This window comes from Sander vitreus, chromosome 1 (assembly GCF_031162955.1).
Source record: "Sander vitreus isolate 19-12246 chromosome 1, sanVit1, whole genome shotgun sequence".
NCBI classification, from domain to species: domain Eukaryota; kingdom Metazoa; phylum Chordata; class Actinopteri; order Perciformes; family Percidae; genus Sander; species Sander vitreus.
In genome coordinates this window covers 20570269-20584554 of record NC_135855.1, presented here as the reverse complement: position 1 = coordinate 20584554, position 14286 = coordinate 20570269, and the positions used below count along the sequence as shown (strand labels likewise).

The following is a 14286-nucleotide window of genomic DNA, read 5'->3' as shown; positions in this document are numbered from 1 at the left end:
CTTTTCTTTTCAGTTGTGATAAACATGTTGAGTATATTCAGCAAGAAATGCATAAATGACCTTTTCAATATTTAGTTATTTACTACCACAAAAACAGGTATGGAAGCCCATTTCTGCTATTTTGTTGGAAAAAAGATCCAGTCATGAGAAACTCTCAAAATAACGAAGTTTCTCTCAAAATATTCTAAGTAATTATTTTTGAGATACTAACTAATTTTGAGAAAGTTTCTCATTATTTTGAGATACTAAGTCATTGTTTTTCGAGAGATTCTCATGATGAATTAAATTCTTTTTTTTTAGTCACATTGGCGGACGTTGGCTCCCAGCCTTAATGAAACCTGTATAAAAAAAAAGGCAAGTGGTAGTGTTCGCTGTAGACTGGCTGGTGTTTTTCAGAGGTAAGGGGGTGTGTCTGTGTCCCATACGGGTATCTGCCTCGGAGAGACTGAGCAGAGGCGGGAAATGGCGCCTGGTAACACAACGATGTGTCGTTTCGAAGACGGCCCTTGAGTAGATCTACAGAAAAAGTCGGCTCAGATCACGAAAACAACCACTGCCTCTGTTGTGATGGTCAATCGGTCTTGAGTCGTTATCGCCAGACACTGCGGATCACTGTAAAGTAAGTCGGTAACGTTAACCAACATTGTTCGTTCATCTGTCTTCTTTGGCTTGCGGTTAATGTAACGTTGGCTAACCAGGATAAATGTTTTCTTTCCCTGCCTGTGCACATCTGTTAGCCCGAAGCAGTTTTCAAGAATGCTAGGTAGGGTTAACGCTAAGCTAGCGGTGCTAAGCTAAGTTAACGTTACACAGCTAAGGGCAGCTAAAACACGGCCTACCACGGACCTGGCTAACCCCTGGTCGACTCGACGTTTTAGATTATTTGGGCTCAAGCTAACGCCATTCACTAAATATTCGCTAGCATATTAACGTTAATCATATTAGGTACAACGTTAACTGTTTTCATCTTGTTAAAACCAAGAATGTTAAGTAGCATTCCGCAACTGAACTGTGTTAACGCTAGGTTTACATAGCTAGCTAACACTGTCTTTTCTATTTTAATATCCTTCTAGTGAATGTTGAGCTAGAAGTGCTCGTGTAATGTCCCCGCAATTGATGACTGAAATCTCATCAACTGCATTGTTAGCTAAAGATAACGTCGACGGGATCGACAGATGATTTAGCTAGATAACGTTACTGTGTTAGCTAGCTAGCTAACTACCGTTAGCTGTTTTGATTAACGATGTCTGACGAATTTCACTCCCATGAAACTCAAAGGATAACCTTGAGTCAACCCGCTCAGCACACTTAACGCCAGTGACCTAAGTTAATGTTCCTTACTTTAGTTAATCATTTTAACGTTTTTTTGGTTCAATTTAAGGTACCGCACTGGCTTACTTACGCCAAGTTAGCCTATTGGGTCTCGCCTTGGTGAAATGCATCACTCTGGTGAAATGCTAACATTACCGAGTTGTATTAACAGTGTAGCGTTGCCTATAGGCGCCACTTGTTAAATCTGACTGTTAAAAGAAACTACATGTAACGTTATACACAGCTATGTTGCACACCTTCATAACCCAGACTCGTAACACACGACCTCTCGTAACGTTAGTTAGTTTAGGTAAGTTAAGCGCAGCAGTGCAAAAGCTTGATAGTCGTGATTTCGGACAACTTTTACAAACGTTGATTTAGGCACGAGTTATGCATCTGGACTAAATGTGTCATCTGCCTAAATATTTTGTTTACAGTTAGCTAGTATATATGATTTAGCCACTTCTTGAGCCAGTTAGCTAACATTAGCGTCTGAGTAATTTTTGCAGAGGGAACGAGTTGTCGAGCAAGCGAGGCCCTGCTTGTTTCTCCGTTTGCTAGCTCGCTCATGCAGGCTCAGTGGCATGCATGTTCTTATTTCCCGCTCACTTGCTCGTACCTAGTTATGTGCATGATCCTTGTTTAGTGGGTGACTTCCTAGAGAGGTGGACGTCTAGCAGCCACGGTGTTGTTGCCATGCAAGCCATGGAGAGATTAAAGCACATAGTAAATATCAGGCACTTTATTTTTTTTATTTAGCAGAAACAGAAATAAACGTGTGTGTTGTATATACTAACTTATGCAATGTACAAAAGCAGCACAGGAAAGACGGAACATACGAAGAGTTTCATTACTGTAGTAGTATTTCTGTGAACATCTGTAAAAATGTTTATAATAGACTTAAGTTAATCACATTCACAGTTAGAATGCCTGAGAATCTGTCAGTTTTGACCCATGAGCTTTCAGAGAAATGCAAAGGAGTTCAAATAATTAGTTTGAATTGTTGAGGCATCAGTTACAAAAAACTGTTTTTAAGTTTAAAAAAATGATGATATTCACCAATCAAATACAAACATTGCACCTGCAAAGACAAGCAGTGGTCATACAGAGACCATCAGCAATACTGATTTAAGACAACCTGGGGGATATTTTTGCTCAACATAACTTAATACGGAGCCTAAAATATCCAATTAGTTCAGCAATACCTCTGACCGCTTCACAAAAACAAACACGAGGTTCATCGACATATTTACTTTTTATTTTATTTTATTTTTTTACTAGGCTTTCATAATATAATAGGAGCAGGAAGAGATTTAGTAGGGCAAAGTCATTTTTCAAGTTGGTTTTGAACCAATTACTGATTTGACAAGGAACTGTTGTCTGGTCTGTAAAATAGTACTGTGAGTAATACAGCACTGAACTGCAGAAGTATTATGATCTTGCTAGTTACTTTTTATATATATAATTTTATAGAAAATATATGAAGGACCGTGTCAGTACTGTTATGTCTTTATCCAAATTGTAAATGGTTTTGCTTAAGGGTTAAATCATTTCCAAAATCACAAAGGCATCAAGAGAGGTCCTCTACCACAGTGGCTTAAGAATAGAAGCCCTAAAGACATTGTGTAAAACATAGTTTTAAACAATGTTATAACTTATAGTCAGCCGATCCAAAATAACAGGTTGATGGATGATTTAATGGGATGTTAAATCAACTGGCAATACTTTGTGTAGTTTTCTGTCAAGTCAGAATACTGTGACCGGGAAGAGGGAACTCATTTCTACCCTCTTCTATTATAGTATAACAATTTTATTGCATGGCAAAATAAATACAATAAAAGCCCAAAGTTGTACTCACAAGTTTGTCTGTGAACTTGATCTAAAAAAAATAATAAAAAAAACACGGCAAAAACATCAGTTTCTTGACTCGCAAAAGTACACGTGCACCGTTTGTATTTTCTAAAATGATCTCCGAGAATCTTAAATTTTATTAGATTATCATTTTTTCCCCCCAACTTTCTCGGGCTGGATCCGAATATTCGGATATCTGTTTGTTAGGTAGCTGTTCAGTTTTAAGTTTTGGGATTCAAATATTCGTTTTTTGTTTTGTTTTTTCCTTCGATACTGTAATAAAGCTGAGACAGAAAAAAACCTTTGGAGAAATGCAACCCGGCGTCATGCTGCGGTGGCCAAGTATGGTCATGTAACCGGCGATCAGACTTGTCAGTCCGTTTTGAGGAGGTGTGAGAGTTCCGTACAGTAAACGGGAAGCATCACTGCCTCTTTTTGCCACAAGGAAGTTTTAAAACACTGAGGTTAAAAAAATTAAACTCGTGCATTGGACTGCCCAGTAGTTGGTTTAACAGCTGCCTGTTCATGCAACAACAAAGCACAGTGCTCCGTCTCTTTTCTCTTTCTCTGTGGAATCAAGCTGCCTTCAATTGTGGTCCAAAATGTCGAGATTTATAAACGATCTGACGGAAAACAAAAATGGTGAAATATAAAGTTTACTTATGCTACATTTGGGGGGGGTAAATACTACAACAGGACATCACACAAATGAGCCATTAAAGTGACACTCGCACTGCCGCACAACCCTGCCCCGTTCGCTTTTGTTGGTCTGAACGTGCCCTGAGTCCAGATCAGCCACACATTTTTAAGCCCAAAAAAAACTGTATTTGGGACAGCCCTCAAACAATCTCCTAGATAGATTTTTTTTTTTTGGTGTAGCTGACGTTTTTCAGTAGCACCCCTCCAATCAAAAACTTTTTATTTGAGGACAATGTTGGGTGCTATAATATCAGTGTGTTTTCGTCTCAAACTAGTACATTGACATTCAGGTAAATTCACTTTCAGGCTTGCCCCACTTTTCCTGCCTGCCTGTTACTTTAATGTTACCATGTACTCTGAAGCTGTTGAATCGCCCGTTGGTGTTTTCGTGCATGCACCTCTGGTGTGTTCATGGATACACCCCTGTGTAAATGCAAAGCAGATGTAGAGAAGGACATTTACAGTATGTACGATTTACAATGTGTATTGAGGGTGCTATTGTGTGTTTAGGGTCCCTGACAGGTTGTGGATATGTCCAGACACATTTTCAGCCAGCTGCTGTTACATAAGCACAAGATGCTGGCATGCTTGACTGACAGACAATTCATGTTCACTGCGAATAGTTCTTAAGTTTTCCTCGTGCATTGTGGAGGACAATACTGACCAATTAAATCCCTCAGTTTAAGAGAATAAGGAGTCTTCTTCAAATAGGTTTCACCTCAGATTAGGTACATTTAAAAACCTTTGTCTATGTTTACAGTTTTTCAGTTACTGTATTTTGTTGTCTCTACTTCGTGTGTGTGTGTTCCTGGGCAGTGTTCTTTTTTTTTCTTTTTTTCTTTTTTTACTGTACGAATGGAAGGCAAGCTAGCTGTGGCTGCCGTGATCCACTGTGATGTAAGTGAAATGGGATCTTGAATGCATCCAGATGTTAGCAGAAAATGCACCACCACTACAGATAGATATACCCCACAGACTTGGACATTTTAAAATGGAAAACCGTTTAGACTGTTGGAACAACCCGTTTGTCCATCTTAACACTTGAGTATTTGCTTAAATGAGTTTCCTTGACTGTACTGTCGTATTGATTTCCTCCCTCTGCCATCTTTTCCTGTGTCTGATGTTCTGAAAAACAGCCTTACATGTGACTGCTAAAACAATGAGGCTGAGAATGCGTAAGGCGTCTCAGCAGCCAAACCCCAGTCTGGCAAGCCGCCCATCCCGTACCAAGCGGAGGCATTCAGAAGTAGAAGAGGACACTCCTACTAGTGGAGGGAGGGGCATATTCTCCACCATCAAGAAGTTCATCAGAGGAAATGCTGTTAAGGTAACTACATCATTGATCACATCAAATGACTCTGCTTTGTAGTTGACTTCAATGCAAATATGAGTGTGGTGCCCCTTCTGGAAGCATTGAAAAATGGTCCTCCTCTCCGTGTGTTTGGTTTTTACAGTGCTACCTAAGGCACTTCTGTTTAAAAAAACTGCATGTAGCAATGTGCTCTCCAGGTCGCAGAGTTAAATACAGTGTTTCTTAATGCAGAGTGTCATGTTTCCCAGGAAATGTCTGGAGGAATGCAGCAGCTTGTCTGAGAACTCGGACTTGGTTCTAATTTTAGCTTCTGGCTCGCAGAGTTGGTGTGCAGGAACAGGAGGCTGTAACAAGTGGAAAATTCAACCTGGGTAAAAGAGGCTTTTCCTCTAGAAAGAGACAGGGGCTTTGAGATGTTTTCATGGTCCTCCCTGCATTTCCTCATAATTCCTAAATTAAGACTTGTAGCATATTACTAATCTACTAAAATTTAGAGATGCACCGATTACAATTTTATCGATACGATACTGATTTTAGCCAATTCTGATTTCATTGTTTTCTAACCACTTTAAACACACACAAATATTTATTTTCTATGTTTTCTTTAATAGAAAATTTTACATTTTGCATAGAACATTTTTTGAATAGATAATCGATCGCTATAAAATAGAACTATATAAATTACTCCTGGTGTTGGAAATTCACACACATCTAAAGTGCAATGTTATGGAAGAACCATTTCCTTCTTTTCACATCCAATATCCAAATAAAAAAATGTGATATATATTTATTAAACTATACTTCTGTTTGTATGAAAACTGGTAATGGCAATAAAATAATATATAAATAACAAATATAAAATAAATATAGCCTTGCAGTATAAAGATATTTCTCAAAACACACACAGGCCTGTTTGAACGTCAACAGTAACGTTAACTGAAAACAGCGTGTAGTTCTTTTTTTTTTATTATTATTATTTATTTTTTTTATGTGTCATTGTGCATAAATATGAACACTACCGTTGCTGTCAACAGGCTTATCTGCTAACGTTAGCTACCGACTGTTACCTCAGAACAATCAAAGAAATAGACGGTACCCTAGAGTGCCGTTACCTGAAACAGATGATTTAACGTCACCGCTCATTTTACACACAGTTTAGCAACAAAACTAAACACAGAGGGACGATTACTACGTTTTTAATGTTTGTTTTGAGCGGTATGCATCCCCACTAACCTGGAAATCGTTTTAAACAGTAACATTAATACAGCGTCTCCCTTTTTTTTTTATATATATATATATATATATATATATATATACACACACACACACACACACACACACACACACACACACACACACACACACAGCATCTCCTACAGCGGCCAGCGGGGCATCAAAGGGACCACAGTGTTTGCTAACGTTAGCTTCTTGTCTCATCTGGGGTCGTCTGATAAACAGTAAATTCATCAAAGTCAGTGTGCCCGACGCTATTTTCCGATAAACTAGCTGTCATATTTCACGGGACCCGAGTGCAGTTTGAGAGAGAGAACGAGAACTAGGGCTGGGAGATGCATCAATTTTATCGATTAACTCGAATGTGTAGTTAACGTCGATTTGTTTAAATGAAAATCGATTTTCTCCTTAACATCCGCCGACGCTCCCGTAGCTTCGAACGGGCTCAGCCCTCCCCCCGCAAGTTTGCCATAGAGATACACAAACAACATGGCAGCGACAGGGACTAACATTAATTCTTTTCGTAACTAGTCGTTTCATTACTTACTTATCCGTAATCTCCGCCGAAAAGACCGGCAGCTTGCGGTGCTCTGTCCCTGGTTGAGAGTCACCTATTCTCGGATAACTGAACCACCAGCTACCGCTGACCTGAAGGAGCACCATGCAAGGGCACCAGAGGCGGTGTTGAGGAACTCTTTTGCGGCTCAACACATCTACTAAATGCCGCTGATACGACCGAGCTGTGACGGAGGTCTGTAGCGGCTTAAACAACTAGCAGTCGCCGATCTGTAGCACGGAGCTCCTCTTCGACGTTTGTTTTTTACCGCTTGTTAGCTACTATGAAGGAGCTTGCTACAGGTATGCTACATTCAAGAGACCATGGGATGTTAATGTACGTTACTCGGCAACAGGTGAAAACAGGGACAAGGTTGCGCATTAATGCGCAATAACGTTAAAATGACTTGAACTTTTAGCGAGGAAGGAGAAGTTAATTACCTGTATGTGTGAAAACAGCTTTATCTCACGCATCCGTTTTGTTGTTGTTGTTGTTGAATATATAGCCCCCTCCCCCCTCCAAAAAACAAACAATGGTAGGGAAAACACTCAAACCAATTTATATTTCCACAAAATTGGCATGAATAATCCTAATGGTATACATTGTGTGTGTGTCAAAACTAAATAAAGTTAAAACTTGTTTTGAACAATTTCTTTGTCATCTGCAGATTGATTTTAAGTAGGGGGAGAAAAATCGATTTAAATCGGAATTTTTTTTAAATCTGGGATTTTATTTTTAGGCCATATCGCCCAGCCGTACTGTTCACCTGAGATCAGCAGAGCCGTGTACAATTACGACTTTATGACATTTCATAAACGGCTGATTGAGCGGCAGTGCGCCGCTGCTACATGCATATAGCGGAAACCCTGCATGTGCACGTGTGGCGCTGATGTTGCGTGATGTAAATTACACGGCACCTGAGTGAATTTGACCGGCATAAAAGCGGCATATGTCAGACTGACCGGCAGGTCGCCCGTCATGGCCGGTGACGTGAAAATCGGCCAATTCCGGTCACCGGCCGGTCAATCGTTGCATCTCTACTAAAAATGATTAATCGCCCACAGATCGTTATCGGCCGATATTCAGTAAAAAATATGCGATCGGGAGATTGACAATAATTCTTTCTAGTCGCCGATTTAGCATTTTTTATTTTGTACGTAGATTGGTGCAGGTAATGTGGAACCAAAGTTCACAAGCGAGAGTTCCGCCCCGACACTTATATTAGCTGCTAGCAACATGAACAGAGGAAAAGAGGTTATATAATAAGAGGCGACACTCCAATACAACATCTGCAGGCAGTCGCCGCGCCGCCGCCATTTTGGACTGAACTCAAGTGTTTGCATTAATGATGGAGATACGTGAAATATGCCATTCCTACTCACAAAAGGGATTCATTTGTTTTAAAATTGCTAGTAAATAACAACCATGGCAGTCATTTAATCTAAACAGCTTCCCCTTTTTTTACCCGTTTGTAGTCATAATAGCGACAGGTAGGCTTAACAAAAGGCTGAACTTGTCAAACTGGATGGTGATGCTAATGGTCATTATAATGCTCCCGCAGTGCTTTAGAATGTTTAACATCTAGCTGCTGTGAGGGGTCTCCAGCAGACGACAGCCCTGATTGCAGCACTACCTCCACGCTGCCTGGGCCAGACCCACACAGCTGCTCCACAACTCCCGTAAGCGACCTCCTGTATCGCTTTTGGATCAGAGCCAACACTAAGAGCTGGGTCCTCCACACGGTGACTAGACACCAGTCCTATAATGCGAATGAGGAAATCGGGGAATTGTATCAGAAGATTTTTCCGGACTCTGACATCTCATGTTTTTTTATGTTGTGATATAGGTCTTACATTTCATTCATAATGGTCTTAAAAAGTCTCAGATTTGACTTGGTGAAACCTGCAAAAACCCTGTGCATGATGTCCTGTCTCCTTAAGGTGCAGCAGGAGAGCCCAGCCAAGAAGACACGCATCCACTGTGATGTGGACAACAACCTGATCACCTCTACAACCCCGAACACCAACACCCCCAGCCGGCCTATCAGCAGGGTTGGCAGGAGAGGCTCCCTTAATGGACGTGAGTGGCTCTCAAAGAACACCACCAATCACAGTCTTTATTTTCCACTTTTCTCCGTTAACTCTCCTAAACCTGTCACTTCTCCTCTGCAGAAGCAACCAATCACGACAGGAGTAAGGAGAAGCCCAATGGCAGTCTGGAGGAGACGACGGCTGTTGAGCTACCCACCAGCCCTCCCAGAACCACCCTTCTTGGGACCATCTTCTCCCCTGTTTTCAACTTCTTCTCACCAGCTAAAAATGGTAAGCAGATCCTGAGGCGGCCTGTTTGATTCATGGCTAGCATCATGCTCAAACCTATAGCATATCTGTACTCAAAAATGTTGGCATCATACTGGTGATGTATGTCTTTTGTGTCAGGTTAGTACGCAGCTCAAACTCTTTGTATGTGTTTTTTAGCCTCCTCTGGCTCAGACTCCCCAGACCAGGCATTAGAGGCCGAGGAGATAGTCAAGCAGCTGGACATAGAGCAAGCTGTGGAGACGCCCACCAGCACAGCCACTTCTACACAGGAACTGTGTGCCACCACTAACTTCTACTCTAGTGTATCACAGCTGCCACCTATGCGACCTCCACACATCCCCGAGGTATCTCCCACAGCAAGGGATGGAGAGCTCTGTGCTGATGCTGACCTTCCACCCCTCACAGGTAGATACTGCAGCTAGGAACACGTGGTCCTGAAACATGTTTTAATTCATGTTGAGGTAATAATATCTTGCTACTTTGTGTTTGTGTTTCTAATTTTGTTCCTGTTGTGGTCCAAGCTCCAGGCTCCAGTCCAGATATGGCATATGTGGACGCTCCTCCCACCGCAGTACCACCAGAGGCAACCTATGAGGAAGACTGGGAAGTCTTTGATCCGTGAGTAAAACACTGCACTCATAAAATGCGTAGTCCAATAGCCAGACCCCATTGAACAGCATTTACAACAAAACCAGAATTCCTGTATTTGGAAAGCAAGGGGTAGTGGGATAGTTTAAACAAGCATGAGGGGTAAGCAAAGGTGTGGGACAAACGTTATTCTCTGCAAATGGGAGCATTGTTTGTAGCATGGGGAGACATTTGATTTGTCCAAGTCACAATTAAAGGTGAACTATTATGCTTTTCTGTATTTTCTGTCATATCAATAATGTTATGTCAGATTTTCATGTTAAGCGTGGCCAGAGCTTCAAATAATGAGGTAAACGTATTTCAGAGAAATCCCCATGAGCTAAAACGATTTCCCACTGTTCAGACCGCAACAGCTGTGATTGGTCTGCTTGGCCGTGGCTTGGTAGCGTAGCGTCACATTTCCCCCTACTCATTTCCTTGTTCTCCTTCTCCATAAACAACGTGAAATCAATGAGAGGGTTAACTTTTCCTGCTACAGCTTTCCGACCGTGGTCAGAAAGCACAGGGGAGACACTTTATTTCTCCCACTATGACTCTGGAGTTGGTACTCGCACCGAAGCTAATCACTGCTATTCTCTTAAAGACATCGGCGCGCACACCAACGCATAAACTTCAGGCCACTTATGTAGGCTACAGCGAAATCTTTGCATGGAGCCTCCGCAGAAGCATAAATCGGCCTTTACGTGACACTGAGCCGGCCTTCTCCGGCCTTCTATGATTGGTCATCTGATCCAGGTAGGCAGGACTGGAGTGTTGTTTTTTTTAAGCTACCAGGAACCAGGTAGAAAGAAAGTTTTGCTATATTCTATTGCTGTGCACTGCTAGCTATAGTAGCTGCGTGCTAACGCCAGGGAAACCTGTAATCTTGGCTGCCAATGTTGTTAATTTCTGCTCAATTTCGGGTCGCACAGCTGCTGAAACGTGTCCGGTTGTGTCGTATTTGGTTTCTAAGCCTTTTATAGGTGTTTTTATGGTACAAAGTCCTGCTGTATACTTGTTGAAGCTGGACACCGACTGTACGGCGACAACAACAGGAACGAGATGCTGACTGCTGACCAATCAGAGCAGACTAGGCTTTTTCGAGAGGTGGCTTAAAGAGACAGACGCTCCAACAGAGCGTCTCAGATAGAGGGTAAATACAGGTGCAGCAGCCATGGGCAGTATGGTAAAAATAGTGGGGTTATTTTTTTAAATTAAAGCATGTTATAGTACAAACACAAAATACAAGTATAAACCTGAAAATGCTATATAATAGATCACCTTTAAGGTAAATGATATCCAGACCACCAACCTGATCCCCTAACCTACAACAAAGTAATAAAGCCAGCAGCAGAACTGACAGTTTGAGCCAACAAAGTATTCCACTTTTGTTAGAATATTGTGGTTTTAATTATCTAAAAGTATGTGTGATGTTTTGATTTGTAGGTATTTCTTCATCAAGCACGTCCCTCCTCTCACAGAAGAGCAGCTCACTCGTAAGCCAGCCTTGCCACTGAAGACACGCAGCACGCCTGAATTCTCTCTGGTCCTCGACCTGGTCAGTTATAGTTGCAACAACAAATAATTTATTCGTTGATTTTTTTTTTATTTTTTTTTAAAGCTCTATAGAAATTTTGAAATATCATAAGATTGAGAAGAGTTTCCTAGTATTTTCTCTGTTATGTTCATTAGGATGAAACGTTAGTTCACTGCAGTTTAAATGAGCTGGAGGACGCAGCACTTACCTTCCCTGTCCTCTTTCAAGATGTCATTTACCAGGTGAGTGCTGTCTTACAGGAATGTTTCTCTAGGTGTATTTCATCATGCCACTAGAGGGGGATGAAGTGGCATTTGTAAAAAGCCTTACTTTGAGGATGGTATACTTGCAAAAATAGACAAACTTGTCATACAATTGGAGAACTATCCAATTCAATAGACAAGCCTAAATAAATACTATTTTGATAAAACGTATGTTGACCTGCAGTAAACATTGTCTGTGTTGATCTTAAATGTTTGCTTATGTCTGTTGTCATATGCAGGTGTATGTGCGCCTGAGGCCGTTCTTTAGAGAGTTTCTGGAACGCATGTCTCAAATCTATGAGGTAAATGTAACCTCTTGACTCTGTTAATTTATCCAATTACTGCATCAGAAAAAAATGTGTGTGTGTATGTATGTATATATATATATATATATATATATATATATATATATATATATATATATTATATAATTAAATGAATAACTTTACCTTTTTTAAAATGTCTCCCTTTCCCAGATCATCCTTTTTACAGCCTCTAAAAAGGTATATGCAGACAAACTGCTCAACATCTTGGATCCTAAAAAGCAGCTTGTGAGGTACGGTATGTTTTGTATTAGTCTGTTATAATTGCACGATAAACTAAAAAGCTGATAAGAGCCTGTATGAAAAGAGGCGGCGCTCCAAAAGCTGTGTGCAGCACCGGTGTTGACATGTGCTTTCGTTGTGGTGTCAGTGTTGTGGTTTTTCTAAATAATTGATTGCTCTGACCTTGTCATTGATTGCTTTTCTTTTTTTTTTCTCTCCCTCTTTCCTTTCATTCCCTACTGTAACTGTAGACACAGGTTGTTTCGTGAGCATTGTGTCTGTGTCCAGGGAAACTACATCAAGGACCTCAACATCTTGGGCAGAGATCTGTCAAAGACCATCATTATCGACAATTCACCGCAAGCCTTTGCATATCAGGTGTGAACACCTAAACAAAATGGATCACTGGGGGGTTTTGTGTCATCTGGTTATCGACAGGCATCAGTAATTGTCACCAAAGTCAACCAGCTCTTTTTTTAAATAACTCCTAAGTCGTTGATGCAAACAACATGGAGCTTCTAAACAAATACACCTGGCTACAACAAACTTAAAACTCAATATGGTTTTGATTGGGTAAAATGCGTGCCCCACATGTGTACTATGTGTGGTAGTGATTATTAAACTGACTTTAGTCTGGTATCTGACTGGAAAACGTGTTTTTTCTCAAACACCCCCAACCTGCGGGGACTGACTTTTTCCCCATTGGAAATCCCCGACATTTCCATGTGCTGCTCTGATTAATTACCAGGAAGCAAAAGTAGGACATGATTAATCATTGCAACCTGCTGAGCTGAAAAGGACAGATTCTGACACATCTAGTGATTTAATCATTTAATTACCAGATTACTGTCTAACCAATGGCCTCACTCATTAGACATGTGGCAGCTCCTTGGCTTGTTTTCCCTGAAGCTTAATACTATAGTTCATTAAAGTGTAAGAATGTCTTGTGACATTAGTGTGGGAAACCCACAGGGGTTTTGATGTCAGCTCTCTTGTTACATTTGAGAGACACGTGAGGTCGGTTAAAAAATACAAAGACGTTACTGATTTGATTGCAATTGACTTCTTTTTTTTTTTTTTTTCCCTACAGTTGTCCAATGGTATTCCCATAGAAAGCTGGTTCATGGACAAGAATGACAATGAACTGCTGAAGCTGGTGCCCTTCCTGGAGAAGTTGGTTGAGATGGTAAGATGTCCTACTGTTCTACAGCTATTGTGGGAACGGCTACATCAAAGTAATATTTTTGTAAATGTAAGTTTAATTTGATCTTTTAATCCCTTCCTTTCATGGTTCACTTGCCTGCTGAACTCGTCAGAATGAGGATGTGCGGCCGCACGTTCGGGAGAGGTTCCGGCTTCACGACTTGTTGCCCCCTGATTGAACTTGACCACAGACTCTCAGAACGGGACAACATGAAATGACTGAAAAGAACATGCGTGTAAAAAGCCCCTCTTTGGATTACAAACTACATTGCCATTACTGTTAAAATTTTAGCCTTTTTTTCTAATTTTTTTTGTTTTTAAATCCACCGTTGCTTTTAAAAACATTTTTTAAAGATCTGGGTGAAATTTTCTAAATGTATAGATAAAATTACACACGCTATGAACAAGCCCAGGTGAACTCCTCTTTTTGACTGACTCTCAAGCTGTGGAACCGGATATATCTCCTCCACCATAAATTCTAACGTCTTGGTGCTGGTTTAGTGGCTATAGAAAAGCCGCCTGGTAAAGAGGAGCTCCAGCCCGGCCGAGTCCCTGAGCCCAAACCAACCCCTGGTGCTCACGCTGTTGGCGCTGAAGAATAACTATGCTCTGTGGCTACAGACCATTTTCAGCGGGAATGACTGGCCTGTAAATCAATCTGTGCATGTGTGTATGTTTACTCCTAGCCACACACACACACACACACACACACACACACACACACACACACACTGATTTGGTGTTTGGCAAACCTACAATCTGTAGCCTTTAAAATCATATGCATTCCTCCGTAGCTGAGTCAAGTTTCTATTGTTGGTTGCAGTTTTT

At 41.0% G+C, this 14286-nt stretch overlaps 1 protein-coding gene across 1 annotated transcript; it reads left to right on the top strand.

Moving 5' to 3' along the window:
* Positions 1 to 421: 421 nt before the first annotated feature.
* Positions 422 to 13800, top strand: ctdspl2b (CTD (carboxy-terminal domain, RNA polymerase II, polypeptide A) small phosphatase like 2b). Its single transcript, XM_078247507.1, has 13 exons — positions 422 to 619; positions 4998 to 5188; positions 8903 to 9041; positions 9134 to 9283; positions 9440 to 9688; positions 9805 to 9901; positions 11357 to 11468; positions 11603 to 11689; positions 11950 to 12012; positions 12187 to 12266; positions 12507 to 12633; positions 13346 to 13441; positions 13572 to 13800. Exons 2-13 carry the CDS (start codon positions 5021 to 5023, stop codon positions 13635 to 13637), a joined length of 1434 nt encoding a protein of 477 aa, XP_078103633.1. The 5' UTR covers positions 422 to 619; positions 4998 to 5020; the 3' UTR covers positions 13638 to 13800.
* Positions 13801 to 14286: the final 486 nt, after the last annotated feature.